Consider the following 17,229-nt stretch of genomic DNA (forward strand, 5'->3'; position numbering starts at 1 on the left):
CATGAAAGAAGTCCACTACAGCTGTCTCTGCTGACATTGTGAGTACTACAACTAAGTGTAGCTGGTGATTAAGAAAGAGTACATACGTATCTCATGACCTAGTTTCCCTTACAGTAGCTTCTGGATGCCACCCTGCTTCCCAGACATCAGAGCAGCCCTATTAAATACCTGGCTAGGAATCTTTGATGTGTCCAGTCCAACTTAATTTAACTCTGCCAAAATGGTGTCTGCTAATGTCTGTGCATCAACTTTGCCAGCTGTAGCCCAGGTTATCAGACATTCTGTGACATCACATGATTCATTTATAAATTGAATGACAATTGATATATTTTCACACCTGGTGGGGTCATAGGTTCCATCTACTTTCAAGGTGTAATAGGAGTTGCCTACTTCCTCCACTATATCCTCTGAAACCACCCTGCTGAGTGTACCTATGAGTTCATTTTGCATGCCAGGTATATGTGGCATGTGAAGGATCGTTTTCACAACCTCAGCCAATTCAGGGACTTTTTTAAGTGTATTGTTCAGTAAGGAGAGGAAAAGTTCACTCCCCCACTCTGACATGTTATCAAAAGCTTCTATCTTCTCGCATTAAGGCAACTGATTTTCTTCCAGATTTTTATAACATCAATAGGAGAGGAAAGATACCTGTTCTTTCATAATTGTTTTGTGATGAAAAATATTGAAATCTCCTTTCTTGTATTGACACGCCTCTCCTGCTCCATTCATAGTGTATAGCAAGAGATATACTCCATTGAACATTCATGTTTTATAAAATCCCCGATCTCTCTCCACAGCATTTTTCCAGTTATGAAAGCTTAACACTTCCAAAGGCATCCAGTCACCAAGACCTCCGAAAGATGTTAGACAGTTGACAGCAAAAAACAAAATGCTACATTGGCCTTGATACTGTATTCAAGCCAATCTCAGTTATGATATCAAGTGGAGACAAATAAATGCTTCCTACCACTGAAAATGCTGGCAGGGTACTGTTGTAAGATGATTTGGTTGGGCTGGTCATTTCTGTGGTCACCTATGGGTATGGGTTGTCATCCAGAGCTAGCGCTTACTTTAGCAGGTAGATTATGGAGGCTCTTGATTTTCAGAGATGGCCATGCTGGCTGCAAGTGTATTTGCTCCTCTTCCATTGGTGGAGCTGGAGGAGGCCTTGAAGAAGTAGATGCATAGTGTAAGGTAAAAACATCATGAGATGGGACCGGAGAAGGAGTCACCCAGTACTAAGGAGTAACAGAATGCAGATGTGACCTTGTACACTCAAGATAAGCTTTGCACTAACAGGAATGATGTGCAGCAGACTAAGAGAAGGATAGCAACAGTTTATTCATTGGACAATGTAATGGTATGATAATTTACTAAGTACGTATCCTGAGGTATAAAAAAAACACCACTTGCTGATAACGGCAGAATGCGCCTTCTCCAACTAACACTGTTAGTTGCAAGTGTTACAATCCGGCAATAAAGAACAAAGAACCTTGATTTCGACTCAGTCTGGTGTCTGACTCACTCATTCATGAACAAAGCAGACCTAACAATTTGGTGACCCCGACGTGATGGGTGAGTGGACACTAGACGACGGTTTCTGTTTTTCTTGACAATCATCTCAGCCGGCTGATAAAAAGGTCCAGAGAAGCCTGTTTTAACAAAATTCTCTCTTTTAAAATCTTTATGATTGTCAGTAAGAACTGGAGATCGGACAAATTAGACGACCATAATTGAAGGTCGTCACCTGCCAGGATTGTAACACGTAAGTGGTTACAGATAAAAGAAAAGTCCTTAAGGTGTTTGAGTGACATTTGATAAGTGCTTCGCCGACAAACTACTAGAGTTTAAAAAGTCTTTATTGTGTCGTTGCAAAGTCCAATAGAGTGAGAAGGTGGTCTATGAACAATTGGGGACCTGAGTTTTCTGCCCTAAACTGGTTATTAAGAGGAGAAATCTCCCACGTGAAGGTTGGGCTTTGAAAGAAAACGAAGGTTCAGGCTTATTGGTCTCAATTGTATAAAAAGACTGACTTATAAATGTCCGGTAGGTATGATAATGTTTGTATACTTGAAAACTTAAGAATTTATTTCCCCAATTCGCCGTGGTGGAATACCACAGCGGACATAAGAGACCTTGAGACGACAAAAAGAGTACTCAGGGACGCCTGCCTGGTGAACAAGGACGACGACGAAAGGCTTCAAAAGTTGTGTCTGGATCAGGTAGGAGATATCAATGAAAAAGTTGACAGAATCTTAAGAGACACCCGGTTTATTCGAAGTATTTTTGATAAGTTAAATGAGGGTATTCCCAGCATCACCAAGGAGATAAAGTTACGTACATTCATAGATTGGTACAGGGAAACTGGACAAAAATATAGCCCAAAAAATTTGGTTTCCTAGTTGTAATTTAACTTTCAGACCTCTTTGGGAAAACAGAGAGTGGAAGACGAGCAATCAGGGTATACAGGACAGTCTGAGGTCCACCGGAGGACCAGACTTAGAGACTGTTTCACTAAAAAATTTTTTTCATCCAGCCTGCAAAGAGAATTTTTAAAAGCGATTTTCGTTAACATAGATCCCCTAAACGGACAAGAACCTAAATTAAAAGAGGCATTAGGAAGCGACCCTGCAGCAATGGCTGCATAATTGTCTGCTAAGACCTTTGACCAAGTTATTAGGGAAATTAATCAGGAGTTAGGGAAGCGAAATACCAGTAATGTGGCATTGGAGAAACAAAAAATTCTCCGAAAATGTGTAGATCGCTGGAGGAAGATGGGGTGGTTACCCGGGAGCGCTGAGATATTCCTGACAGGTGAGGGAAACAAAATTCTAAAGCGTAGGGTCTTAGATAAGCTGGAAGAAACAAAACACAGAAGGGAAAGGAAAAGTGCCTGTTTCCAGTTTCCAGCCACGAAGTGTCCGGGTTTGCTCTCTCCCTCCCTCCTTTCACCCTCCCCCCTCTCTCTTCTCTCCCCCTCTCTCTCTTCTCCCCCCCCTCCTCTCTCACCCACTCCCCCTCCCAATCCCAATCTGTGGCGGTGCTGCCCTGAAAGCCCCAGGTGGGGCAGGGCAGAGAAATACAATTTGGTTTTAATTTTGTGCCCACAATTCCAGCTCCGCATCAAATGGGATCCTGTTTTATCCTCTCTCCCTCCCTCTTTCCCGCACCCCCACCATTGTGGGATCAGGGCAGACATTGTGGGCTGACATGTAGCACACTCGAGGTGGGAGGGAAGGAAGGAGTGATGGTTCCCAGTGGTGGGAGACCCAATCTGATCCAGACCAGTGATCATAGGATGAGAACTTTTTAAAGGTGTAACCATGAAACAAAAGTGTTAATCTGAAGACTTTTCTCCCAGTGGGGCCAGTGCAAGGCATTTTCTCTCTCTATCTCTCGTGCTCTGTGTATCTGCCTCTCTATCTCTTTCTCTCGCTATGCTCTCTCTCTCTCTCTCTCTCTCTCTCTCTCTCTCTCTCTCTCTCTCATAGTCTCTGGATGTATGTGATGTCATGTATGTACTCTGACAATAAATCATTTATAAGTGAGTCTTATACAATTATACAAACAGGACATAGAAAGGAAAATCTTTAATTGAGAGTCTGCACAAAAAAAGATGAGAGACAAGGAGATGCAGTACCGCGATGTCCTAGCTATATTCGAAGAATTTGGTCTCCCTGATAACCCACCTATTATGGCCCCTGTAGAAATAGCTTGTAGACCCCCGCCCTATGCATATGTGGAGTCACAAGGTACCCCTGACACCCCAGACGGGACCCAGGAGTCACGTCCCTTATATCCAGATATTGAAACACTGGGACATGACGGGAACATCGGGAATAGGGACGCGTCAGACAAGGTACAGGCCCCTTTACTAAAAATAGAAGGGGGAGTAATAGATGTCGAGACCCCCGCGGGATCCAAGAAAATAGAAAAAGACTTAGAGACGCAGAAAAGGAACATGAAAAAGGTTCAGGATAACGTTAAAAACTTAAACAAAGATGTGATTGTGCTAGGGCAGATAAGTAAGGAACAAAAAGAATTAATGGTAGGTGTATTGAAAGAAATGGAAAAGATAACTACAACACTGTCAGCAGAACTCCAAGCTGGAGGAATAGTAACAGGAGTAAAGGACGAAAAGTGTAGTACAGATGAGGAAACGAGATACGACCCACCATGGGAGGAAAGTAGCATAAAAGAACTCGGGAGGGAGAAGAGTAGACATGCCCGCCTGGACATAGTTAGGACGAAAGAGAAAGACGTGAAACCACTAGACTATAACCAAAAAAATTATCTTAGAGGACAAGCAAGGGGTAGGGGTGGACACATTGATCGGCCCCAGAAAATTGGGGGATGGCAGGGTGATCAACAAGTACAGGCACCCCAGTGTGATGACGATATTTGGGAAGGTGCTGAATTTGATTATTGACGGGGCCCTGGAGAATCAAAAATCACGCCTCCCTGGGAGCCACCGAAAATTTGGGGGACGGTAAATGGAGAAAAAATTGAATTTATGATTGACACAGGGGCAGCGGTTACGACCGTGATTAAACAGCCCCCAGGGAGCACATATTCGGGCAAAACATTATCTACAATAGGATTCTCCGGGATAAGGGAAACACAGCCCTATACAGATAACATCGACATGACATTTGGACGACAAGGGGTTAGAGCACCTGTCCTGGTTGTGCCAAGTTGCCCCATTAATTTATTGGCAAGGGACATTCTTACTAAACTGGGAATAACTATACAATGTTCTGAGAAGGGCCTTCGGTTAACATACCCGGGGGACACACCAGAAAGGGAAGGACAGTTTATAGTAATGACTCCAGCCAATGCTTCAGAAGACTCTGTGGAGGTTATTATTTTCTGGAGTCGACTACTGTATGATGAACCAGGCCCGGGGTTGATTAAACAGTTTTTTGAGTGGAGGGCCAGTATTCCTCAGTATAGGGATTACCAATATCCACTGGATCCTATGCATGTAACATTAAACTATACCATCCACCCGGACCAGGAGTATGAGGAGAGGTGGGACTCTCTAAAAGAAGGGACGACAGAAATGATACATTGTCCATTTATCTTTGTGGGTAAGGAGGGAATAGCTGCTATGGTTGTCATGACAGAAGAACAAATGGAGTGGTTCTGCTTAGGAGCAGAAAGTGTGCCACACGTAACCTTGGGAATTGCCAAAGATCACCACGCCCGATAGTTGGGTCCGATGGTGAAGGAAGCGATGGGGTGTGAATACAGGCAGACAGAAATCCTGGGATATTCCACCTTGGAGGGAGGGAAATTTATCAGACTGAATATTGAAGCATGGGACCGGGTAGTGAATGAGAAAGTAGAAAGAGACCGACCCATAAAAGGAGAAAATATTGATCACGGGGACTCAGACAAATATCTTTCTGATCTGAGTCCACAAATGTGGACAATGCTGAGGGCCCTATGGGCATTCCTGTTGGTGGGTTGCCAAACAAGCCAACAGAGTAGTTCGGATCCATGCGGGGCCAAAGTTATTCTGAAGATAGATAAAGACAAGGATAGCACCTTCCAGTTCGATCTATGCTGCACTTCTATCTCTAATAACTCAGGGCCAGATGGGTCACTCACTAAGGGGCTGACAAAGCTTAAGGCATTGGCGAAGGAATTAAAAGCCCAATCTGGAGTCTCTAACCCTGTTTTGTCCTGGTTACATGGAGTGTAACTTTTCTTAGGATTGTTCATTTCTGTATCCATTTTTATCACTTGTGGCTGTTGTTGTATTCCATGCATTCGAATGCTGGTCACGAGGACCATTGAGAGAGCCTTTGCCAACCGCGATGATCTGCCTCCGAAATATCAAGCTCTACAAGCTACGGAGCGGGACTATCTCACTTCAAAGGAGGCGTCAAAAAAATGCTGAGATCGATCTGGAGTCGGATGAAGAATGCGACAGGGAGGAGATGTTATAAAATAGACTGTAGCACGAATGTTAACTTTTATCTTAACTAATTACTAATGCTTAGAAGGGATAGCTAGTTATTTGCTTGGGGGAAAACGGGGAGAAAACTTGTAAACGGGCAATGGGATCGGGGAAACGGATGGGGGGTATACGCTAAAGAGGGTTGGGGGGAGCCCTCACCCACCAGCCGAACAACCCCGTGAACAGAACCCGTATAGAGCTTGGCAATAGTAGGCAAACTAATGTAACGTGGTGGTAGCGTAGTCAGGCCAAGATTGTCCTCTAAAGATGACAAAGGAGGGATTGTAAGGTAAAAACATCATGAGATGGGACCGGAGAAGGAGTCACCCAGTACTAAGGAGTAACAGAATGCAGATGTGACCTTGTACACTCAAGATAAGCTTTGCACTAACAGGAATGATGTGCAGCAGACTAAGAGAAGGATAGCAACAGTTTATTCATTGGACAATGTAATGGTATGATAATTTACTAAGTACGTATCCTGAGGTATAAAAAAAACACCACTTGCTGATAACGGCAGAATGCGCCTTCTCCAACTAACACTGTTAGTTGCAAGTGTTACAATCTGGCAATAAAGAACAAAGAACCTTGATTTCGACTCAGTCTGGTGTCTGACTCACTCATTCATGAACAAAGCAGACCTAACAATAGCCATTTTCTTATATCCATTTCTGTTGTGTATGTGTATTTAAGAATCGATTCACAATGGCAAAAAGGTTTTCACTGTGATAAATATAAATGAATTACTAAAACACCAAGTTTTGCACCAAAGGCTTGGCCTATGGGTGAGTGGGTGGGGGCACAATAAATCTTATCCTTCTGCCACATTCCTCCCCTTCCCATCCATAAGAGGAGTCCTTTGCCCTCTCTCTATACCTTTGTCCATCCCAACCACAATGCAACCTCCAAATCACTGCCACACCCCTCCCCCTTCCCCTCCTCCTTCCCCTCCCCCTTACCCTCCCCTTTCCTTCTTACTGGCATCCTAATTGACATTTCCTGCTTATAAAGACCCAATAGCGCATTGTTGGGGCCTGAGTAAACATGGCTTTAGGATTTAATTCATATTATTGTGGCCCTGTCAACATGTGGAGTATTGGCTTTGAGCATTTTACCAGCCTAAGAACAAATGAATACATGATTTGACACTAAACACATGATTTGAAACCACAATCAAATACCTGCTTAATGGCGATTATGGAGAACTTTTGATTGACTGAGATAGTATTTCTGCAATCCAGGAAACGACATATCACACCAATAGGAGAAACTGAAAATTACGTATTTAAATAGGGTGTGGTTGAAAGTTTATGATTTAGTTTTCTATGTAACCATGAGATACCAGGAACTTGTGAACTCAGTAAAAGCAATCACAATTTAAGTTAACCACTCTTATTAGAAAATGTTAAAGATGCTCAGATGCACGGTTCTGTTTTATGTTTTTGTTGTGGTGTGCACCTCGTCAATCAAAAATCCAAGCTCCTGTGAAAATCTAAATGAAATTTACAACATTTGGGTTCCAGGAGATATCATTATTGGAGGTCTCTTTCCAGTACATTTAAGAACTGTGAATGATGAGGGTCTCAACATACCAGAAGATCGAATATGTGAAGTGTAAGTAATTGATTTAAATAATTAACATAAATAATTAAAATAAATAATTAGTAAAGAATTTTATGTACCTTAGGTTATCAAAAGTTTGTCTGCCATAAGAAATTATAGACCTAAGTTAAATAAGTCCTTTGTGAATTGATACAATTGATATGAGAATAATGAAAATGTTAAATTGAGAAGGAAAGAGGAAATCTTTGAGTAAATTGTATTATATTCTGAAATACAAGTAATTATTTGTACATTAAATTTGTTGCAATCTCTTTTAGAGTCAGTAATAAATTTGACTAATGGGAAGACGCATTTACTGCAGCAAACTTCAGAAACAATTATGCCTTCAGATAGAAATCAAGAATTATAGAACTAAAAAATTCAAATCAAAGTGGCCAAGATTCTTTTAGTGCTTATTGATAATTATAACTTTTCCTTATAGCAAAGTTTTATAGAAGAACACACATGCTGTGATTCTGCAGAGCTATTAATTCTCAGAAAAAAAAATGTATATTTAAGTGATACATCTGAACTCTTCTACACAAATGTACCATAGACCAATAAGGATACCCATTCCCAGTTTTGCATATAACTATTTGTAAATTCCATGAAACCAACTGGCTTGTTGCCACATGCAGCTGTAGAGACCAGGTCATTGGCAGAGATTGATAGGTTCTTGATTAGCCAGGGTATCAAATGTTATGGTGTGAAGTGAGGCTGAGTGAGAAAATAGATCAACTCATGATTAAATGGCGGGGCAGACTCAATTGGCTGAATAGTCTATTTCTGTTCCTACAGTATGACTCATGATCTGATGAGGTAACTTTAGAGATATTTAATGTAAAACATTTGATTTGAAGGCTTTTAATTTACTGGACCAACTTTGCAATTTTCTGATCCATATAATGCATCCATCTATAAATGCTATTTATAAAATTCTCATCTTTACCTTCAGATCCCTCCATGGCCCCCTTCTCCACATATTTCAGCGTCCACTTCAGCTTTAGAGGACTCTGAGAACTTTGTGTTCCTCTTATTCTGACTCTTGTGCCGCCCCAATTTTCCTCACTCTCTGTGCTGTCGACTAATCAGAATCTAAACTGTTCTTTTCCCTCCTAAGCGTCACTGATTTGCCACCACACTTCACCTTAGAGACCATTCATATAGCCATTTATTTTACAAAAGTTTTGATAACTATAGCATTATATCCTTCATGGTATGATATGACATTTTGGCTGAAAATGCTCCTTTGTAGCTGTCAAAAGAACCAAAGACTTATTGATCCAAACCAAGGCTTTTATTAACTAAAATACTAGAGCATATGACATGTAGGTCGACCAGTCCAGAATGACTCTGGCTAGGAGCAATCCTTTAAGACCTGCCTATGCTCTCAGCCAATCACAGTCATTCTACACTACAATCTGTACATGTACACATTGGTGATAGAATCTGTACTATCACAGAAGCTTCATGGCTTACTTTAGTGCATTGGAGGAGAGAAATATGAACATAAAGATAAGAATAATGAATTTAATACGTAGTAAGACCACATTTGGAGTATTGCATGCAGTTCTGATTGCCCAATTATAGGAAAGATGCCTCTGAGCTGGGAGGGGCGCAGAAAAGATTTGTGAGGATGTTGCCAAAACAGGAGGGCTTGAGCTATAAGGAAATGCTTCATAAGTGGGGCTTTTCTTCCTGGAGCATAGGATATTCTGCTTTATTCTGCCTTTATTTTACTAAGGGGTGACCTTATAAAATAAAATAATGACGGATAGAGAGTCATGGATAATGTGAATAGTGATAAACTTTTACCAATGGTAAGGAGTCTAAAACTAGAGACCAAAACTGAGAAGCAAAAAATTTAAAAAGACCATATGAGCAGTAGATATGTGGAGCGAGTTGCCGGAGGAAGTAGTAGAGGTAGGTACAATTGCAATGTTCAAAAAGCATTTACACAGCTACGTGGATAGGAAAGGCTTGGAGAGATAGAGACTCAAGAGAGGCAAATGAAAATCACTCAGATAGACATCTTGGTTGGCATAGACAAGTTGAGCCAAAGAATATGTTTCCATGGTGTAAAGCTATTATGACTATCAACATGGCCCAGAATACCCATGAACACTGCCTGTTTCTTTGACCTATACAAGCATAATTACTGGTATAATCAAAACTACCTTCACATTAGTCAATGCACATCAATGACAATGACAAGGTCATTCAGATATCTGACTGTTTCAGGGGTCCTACACTATGACTCGAAGGTTTTCTGCATCACCATTATGAAGCAAAATATTATATATTTTCTCACATTACTATAAGACTTGCTTTTAGAGAGGTCAAGCATGGAATTAACATCAGAAAGGAAGGAGTGACTGCATAGAAAGGGATTAGATCATTGGTCAGTGATTGCATTGAACACGTTGGACCTTGGCCCTGAGACACAATGTCCTTATGCACCATGGGTTAGATAATTAGTTCTTCTAATTTGTAGTAAATAACATTTAAATCATGGAGAGTAACAGTCTTTGCAAGTGATATTGAATTAGTCTAATGAACAGAAAATACAGGCAGAATAAAGCAGAATAATGATTTTAAATTATTTAAAAAAAAAATTCGGACATACAGCACAGTAACAGGCTATTTTGGCCCATGAATATGTGCCGCCCAATTTATGCCCCATTAACCTATGGTTTAAATAGTGGGAGGAAACCAGAGCTCCTGGAGAAAATCCCCAGACACAGGGAGAATGTTTAAACTCCTAACAGACAGCTCAGGATTCAAACCCCAGTCTGATCCCAATTGCTGGTGCTATAAAGGCATTGCACTAACCACTACACTAACCTTGCTAATCTACCCAAGAAGAATCAATAGATGGGCTTCAGTAGAGCCCAAATGAACATTCCAGTCATGGGAAACCCCACTGTAAAGTTCAGGGTTCAAAGCTTGTTGGAGTTTGGGTTGGGGGAAATATAATATATATATTTATATATATATATATATATATATATATATATATGTATATAAAACAAATAGCACACCCTTTGAGTTTTTCCTTAACTATTCAATGCAATCACGGCTGATTATCTATCGCAATACCATATTCCCTCTTCTTTCCTATATCCCTTAAACTTTTCTGCCAATTTTCGGGGTAGCAATTCAGGGAAAACAAGGGATCAGAGTTTGTACCATTGTTTGAGCATGGATGTGAGGGGAACTAAAGGATTGGATTGTGCCTTGATTTGAATGGAGGGGTGGGATTGTGCCACCGATTGGTCTGATGAGGAACTGTTCATGGTGATCATGACATAAATAGTAGAGGAAGTGATAGGGTGGTCTGAATTCTGCCATTTATTGAACCCTTCTTGCAAGGGAAGTTATTGCAAAGAATGCAAGTATGAGGGAGTCAAGAAGATGGCTTGTAAAATGGTAAAGATGTTGATCTTAACTTACAATGTCCTTCTGACTCTGGGAAGAGCAGCGAATTGGGTGCATGGTTGAGACATAAAATGCTGGCAGCCAACACAAGTTGCAGAGAAGTATAGCAATGTATTAGGCCTGTCAGTGTGAAATCTTAACCAGCAACCAAAATAGAGTCAATGCTGAAAAACCAGTAGAACCAGTTACAAATACTGGCAATGACAGTTGTTGAGAACTGATAGTAAGACAATACTGGGGCAGAGCAATGGACTAAAAAAGTTAATCAAAGATTTAAGCAACTAAGCAGCAGGACCAGATGCAGGTGGGTCTTGCAGAGCCCTTCACAGCAGTTCAGTTCAGAATGCAATTAACCAATACGCTAGGATTCTACTAAATAGAATAATACCTAGTGTCGCTGAGAATATTCTCCCAGAATCACAGTGCGGCTTTCGCGCAAACAGAGGAACCACTGACATGGTCTTTGCCCTCAGACAGCTCCAAGAAAAGTGCAGAGAACAAAACAAAGGACTCTACATCACCTTTGTTGACCTCACCAAAGCCTTCGACACCGTGAGCAGGAAAGGGCTTTGGCAAATACTAGAGCGCATCGGATGTCCCCCAAAGTTCCTCAACATGATTATCCAACTGCACGAAAACCAACAAGGTCGGGTCAGATACAGCAATGAGCTCTCTGAACCCTTCTCCATTAACAATGGCGTGAAGCAAGGCTGTGTTCTCGCACCAACCCTCTTTTCAATCTTCTTCAGCATGATGCTGAACCAAGCCATGAAAGACCCCAACAATGAAGACGCTGTTTACATCCGGTACCGCACGGATGGCAGTCTCTTCAATCTGAGGCGCCTGCAAGCTCACACCAAGACACAAGAGAAACTTGTCCGTGAACTACTCTTTGCAGATGATGCCGCTTTAGTTGCCCATTCAGAGCCAGCTCTTCAGCGCTTGACGTCCTGCTTTGCGGAAACTGCCAAAATGTTTGGCCTGGAAGTCAGCCTGAAGAAAACTGAGGTCCTCCATCAGCCAGCTCCCCACCATGACTACCAGCCCCCCCACATCTCCATCGGGCACACAAAACTCAAAACGGTCAACCAGTTTACCTATCTCGGCTGCACCATTTCATCAGATGCAAGGATCGACAATGAGATAGACAACAGACTCGCCAAGGCAAATAGCGCCTTTGGAAGACTACACAAAAGAGTCTGGAAAAACAACCAACTGAAAAACCTCACAAAGATAAGCGTATACAGAGCCGTTGTCATACCCACACTCCTGTTCGGCTCCGAATCATGGGTCCTCTACCGGCACCACCTACGGCTCCTAGAACGCTTCCACCAGCGTTGTCTCCGCTCCATCCTCAACATCCATTGGAGCGCTCACACCCCTAACGTCGAGGTACTCGAGATGGCAGAGGTCGACAGCATCGAGTCCACGCTGCTGAAGATCCAGCTGCGCTGGATGGGTCACGTCTCCAGAATGGAGGACCATCGCCTTCCCAAGATCGTATTATATGGCGAGCTCTCCACTGGCCACCGTGACAGAGGTGCACCAAAGAAAAGGTACAAGGACTGCCTAAAGAAATCTCTTGGTGCCTGCCACATTGACCGCCGCCAGTGGGCTGATAACGCCTCAAACCGTGTATCTTGGCGCCTCACAGTTTGGCGGGCAGCAGCCTCCTTTGAAGAAGACCGCAGAGCCCACCTCACTGACAAAAGGCAAAGGAGGAAAAACCCAACACCCAACCCCAACCAACCAATTTTCCCTTGCAACCGCTGCAATCGTGTCTGCCTGTCCCGCATCGGACTGGTCAGCCACAAACGAGCCTGCAGCTGACGTGGACTTTTTACCCCCTCCATAAATCTTCGTCCGCGAAGCCAAGCCAAAGAAAGAAAATAGACTGCAAATCTGAAATAAAGGCAGTAAATGTTGGACATATCCATCAGGCAACAGAAGTCACAAATCATTTTAAATGTTGGGATCTCTTTAAAAAAAAAACAAATCACTGGAGGAACTCAGCTGGTCAAGTAAGGGCTAAAGAAATTGTTAAGATTTCAGGTCGAAACTGTTCATAATGACTGATTGTGGTGAGGGAAGACAGCAGTATAAGGAGAGTGTTGAAGGTGTAATACAGGGACCAGAAGGGGATTGGTGAACCAGAGCGGGCTGAAGGATGACAGACAGATGGGGAAGTTGAGAGGTGGGATTGAGAGATGGGGCAGGTGATTGAAAGGTGCCAGGGAGTTGGCAGAGTAAGATGAGCCCTTGGAAAGTTAAGGTGGAGGCGAGTGATAAACAGGAACAAAGGCCATCCACATAATCTTGGAATTTGATAAGTAAAGAAGGTGGTAATGGAAATCAAAGCGATGGGATCAGGTGGCATCTGTAAAGGACATATAGTTAATGTTTCATGTCAATGAGCCTTTATTAGAATTGATGAAATTCCTTGTAATCCTATCACCATTATGTTAACTCTATATGTGTTGTCTCTCATTTGAAGAAAATAGGCCCTTATTGCTGATCCTAACCGTGGCTCTTGATTTTGCATAATTAAATAAAAGATTTCCTCAGATTCATCTCTTACATTGAAAGCAAACCAACCTAAAGATTCCTTCCTCATAATTAAGATTCTCAGGACCTGGCAAAGCCTTCATAAGATGCCTCTGCACATCTTTTTCACATCTTTCCTGTCAACAGAGCCATCTACAAAACTCCACCTGTCGGTTCACTAGTTAGACAATTCTAGGATGACTTCTCCTGCTATTATGTTTAGGACAATAAATATGCTTAGAATCATAGTGTGATGTAGTAGGGAAACAAGCCCTTTGTCCCAAACAGTCCATATCAATCAAGGTGTCTTCCTGGACTAGTCCCATTTGACTGCATTTGTTCTATGTTCCGCCAAACCTTTCCCTTCCATGACTATGTTCAAATGTATTTTAAATGTTGTAATTATATCTGCCTCCATCACTTTTTCTGTCAGATAGTTCCATATACCCATCACCCTCTAAATGAAAAACATGATGCTCAGGTTCCCTTTAAACCTTACCCCTCTCACCTAAAACCAACATTCTCTAGTGTTAAGCTCACCTATCTCGGGAAAAATATCATGACAATCCACCTGATGTATTCTCTTCATGATTTTATGTGGTTCTGTTAGGACACCCTGTAGCCTATTTTACTCCAGGGAAGATAGTCACCATTAATCAAGCCCTCCAGCTCCAGCAATGCTTTTATGAATCTTTTCGTGTTCTCTCTAGCTTGAACATGTAGGGCACGATCAGTAACCACAGAGACAAGCTGAGGAAACGATAGGCTTTAATACACAGAAAAACCTTGCTGGCCCAAGTCTCAGGATAGGAATGGCGCAAGGGAAAGGTGGCTCGAACTTTCTGGACCACGGGGGGAGGAGTCATAGGGTATGAGTCATCCGTGGGTGGGCCAGCTCCATATATACAACCAACAATGATAACTATTTACAATGGAGGAAACAAATCACCACAGATCATAGATCAAGCATTGGACTCAATTATTCCAGGTGCCATCTCACCATTGTTTTCTACAGTTGTAACATAATGTCCCAACTCTTGTACTCAATGCCCCATCTGATGAAGGAAAACATAGCATGTGTCTTTAACACCACATTGTCACCCCATGTTGATGCTTTCAGGGAAGTATGTTCTTATAGCCCTTGGTCTCTCCATTCTACAACATTTTACAGGCTCCCATCATTTACTGTGTAAGTCCTGCCTTGGTTGAATTTCTGAAAATGCATCATTTTGCACTTCTCTAAATTAAATCATATCACCCATTCCTTTTCGCATTTTCTCAGTAAGGAACATAGGAACATAGGAAGTAGGAACAGGAGTAGGGCAAAAATGGCCCATCAAGCCTGATCCCCCATTCAATATGATCATGGCTGATCTAATTTATGACCTAATTCCACCTACCTGCCTTCTCCCCATATCCCCTAATTCCTCTATCATGTAAAAATTTATCTAACCGAATTTTAAATATGTTTAATGAGGCAGCCTCAACCACTTCCCTGGTTAGAGAATTCCAAACATTCACTACTCTCTGGGAAAAACTATTTTTCCTCATCTCTGTCCTAAATCTACTCCCCCAAATCTTGAGACTGTGTCCTCTCGTTTTAGTTTCCCCGGCCAGCTCAAAAAACCTTCCTACATCTATCCTATCCATACCCTTCATAATCCTATATGTTTCTATAAGATCTCCTCTCATTCTTCTGAACTCAAGCGAATACAATCCTAGACGATTTAATCTTTCATCATAAGTCAACCCCTTCATCCCAGGGATCAACCTAGTAAACCTCCTCTGGACCATCTCCAAAGCCAGTATATCCTTCCTCAAATATGGAGACCAGAACTGGACACAGAACTCCAGGTGCGGTCTCACCAGTACCTTATACAGTTGCAACATTACCTCCTTACTCCTGAATTCAATTCCTCTAGCGATGAAGGCCAACATTCCATTTGCCTTCTTAATGACCTGCTGCACCTGCAACCTAACTTTTTGCGATTCATGCACAAGCACTCCCAAGTCCTTCTGCACTACAGCATGGTGTAGTTTTTCCTCACACTTACTAACATTGTACTCCATCTGCCAGACCTTTGCCCACTCATCCAGCTTAACTATATCCCTCTGCAGACTCTCCACATCTTCATTACAATTTGCTCTTCCACTCAATTTGCTGTCATCCGCAAACTTGGCTACACCACATTTTGTCCCCTCCTCCAAGTCATCAATGTAAATGATGAACAGTTTTGGGCCTAACACTGACCCCTGCGGCACCCCACTTACCACTCTCTGCCAACCTGAAAAACTCCCACTTATCCTGACTCTCTGCCTCCTGTCAGACAACCAATTTTCAATCCAGGCCAATATACTTCCCCGGACTCCACTTTCCTGTAACTTACTAATAAGTCTCTTGTGCGGCACCTTATCAAACGCTTTCTGTAAATCCAAATATACAACATCAACCTGTTCCCCTCTATCCACCGCACCCATTATATCCTCAAAGAATCCTAACAAGTTTGTCAAACAAGATCTTCTCTTTCTAAAACCATGCTGCATCTGCCTGATTGAACCCTTACGTTCCAAAAGTTTCACTATTTCATCTTTAATGACGGCTTCAAGCAATTTTCCAACAACAGACGTCAAGCTAATTGGCCGATAATTTCCAGTCTTCTGCCTACATCCCTTCTTAAAAAGTGGCGTGACATTTGCTGTCTTCCAGTCTGCCGGGACCTGCCCAGAATCCAAGGAATTTTGGTACATGACCACCAATGCATCAACTATAACTTCTGCCATTTCCTTCAGAACCCTTGGATGCATATCATCAGGACAAGGTGATTTGCCTGGCTTTAGTCCCATTAGTTTCTCCATCACTACTTCCTTTGTAACAACTATTTTATCAAGGCCCTCCCCAACATTCACATCCTTAACTCCGCACTTGGGCATGCTGGACGTGTCTTCCACTGTGAAGACTGACACAAAATATTTGTTTAATGCCTCAGCCATTTCCTCATTTTTTGCTACCAGTTTTCCTTTCTCATCCTCCAAGGGTCCTATGTTAACTCTGGCCACCCTCTTCCGTTTTATATATTTATAAAATTTTTTGCTTTCTGTTTTTATATTTTGTGCCAATTTACTTTCATAATCCTTTTTCCCATTTCTTATTACCTGCTTTGTAACCCCTTGTTGTCTCTTAAAGTTATCCCAATCTTCCAGTTTCCCACTGCTCTTTGCAGCTTTGTACACCTGCGCCTTCAATTTTATACTCTCCTTTATTTCCTTTGTTAACCACAGTTGATTTTTCCCTCTCTTGCTGCCCTTTTTCCTGACCGGAATATATTTTTGTTGAGCATTACAAAACATTTCTTTGAAAATCTTCCACTGTTCCTCAACTGTTTCATCAATTAGCCTGTGCTCCCAGTCCACTCTGCCCAATTCCTTCCTCATCCTATGGTAGTCACCCCTGTTTAAGCATAATATATTAGTTTTAGATCTAACTATTTCCCCTTTCATCTGAATGAGAAATTCAATCATACTATGATCACTATTTCCTAGATGGTCTCTGACTATTACATCATTTACTCTACCTATCTCATTGCACAACACTAGATCAAGGAGAGCATTTTCTCTTGTGAGTTCCTTAACATGCTGCTCAAGAAAGCTATCGCGGATGCATTCTATGAAGTCCTCTTCTA

General features: G+C 42.0%; 1 protein-coding gene across 2 annotated transcripts in view; it reads left to right on the top strand.

Annotated features, from left to right (window-relative positions):
• The first annotated feature begins 7,253 nt into the window (after positions 1-7,253).
• Positions 7,254-17,229, top strand: part of gprc6a (G protein-coupled receptor, class C, group 6, member A) — a 33,037-nt gene continuing 23,061 nt past the window's right edge. Inside the window, exon 1 of one of the 2 annotated variants that reach the window (XM_069886779.1) lies at positions 7,254-7,579. In XM_069886779.1, the coding sequence (XP_069742880.1) occupies positions 7,368-7,579 (212 nt within the window). In that variant the 5' untranslated portion in view covers positions 7,254-7,367. The remainder of the gene's footprint in view (positions 7,580-17,229) is intronic. The other variant, XM_069886780.1, reaches the window with a different exon arrangement.

The sequence above is a fragment of the Narcine bancroftii genome, chromosome 6 (assembly GCF_036971445.1).
Source record: "Narcine bancroftii isolate sNarBan1 chromosome 6, sNarBan1.hap1, whole genome shotgun sequence".
Taxonomy (NCBI): Eukaryota; Metazoa; Chordata; class Chondrichthyes; order Torpediniformes; family Narcinidae; genus Narcine; species Narcine bancroftii.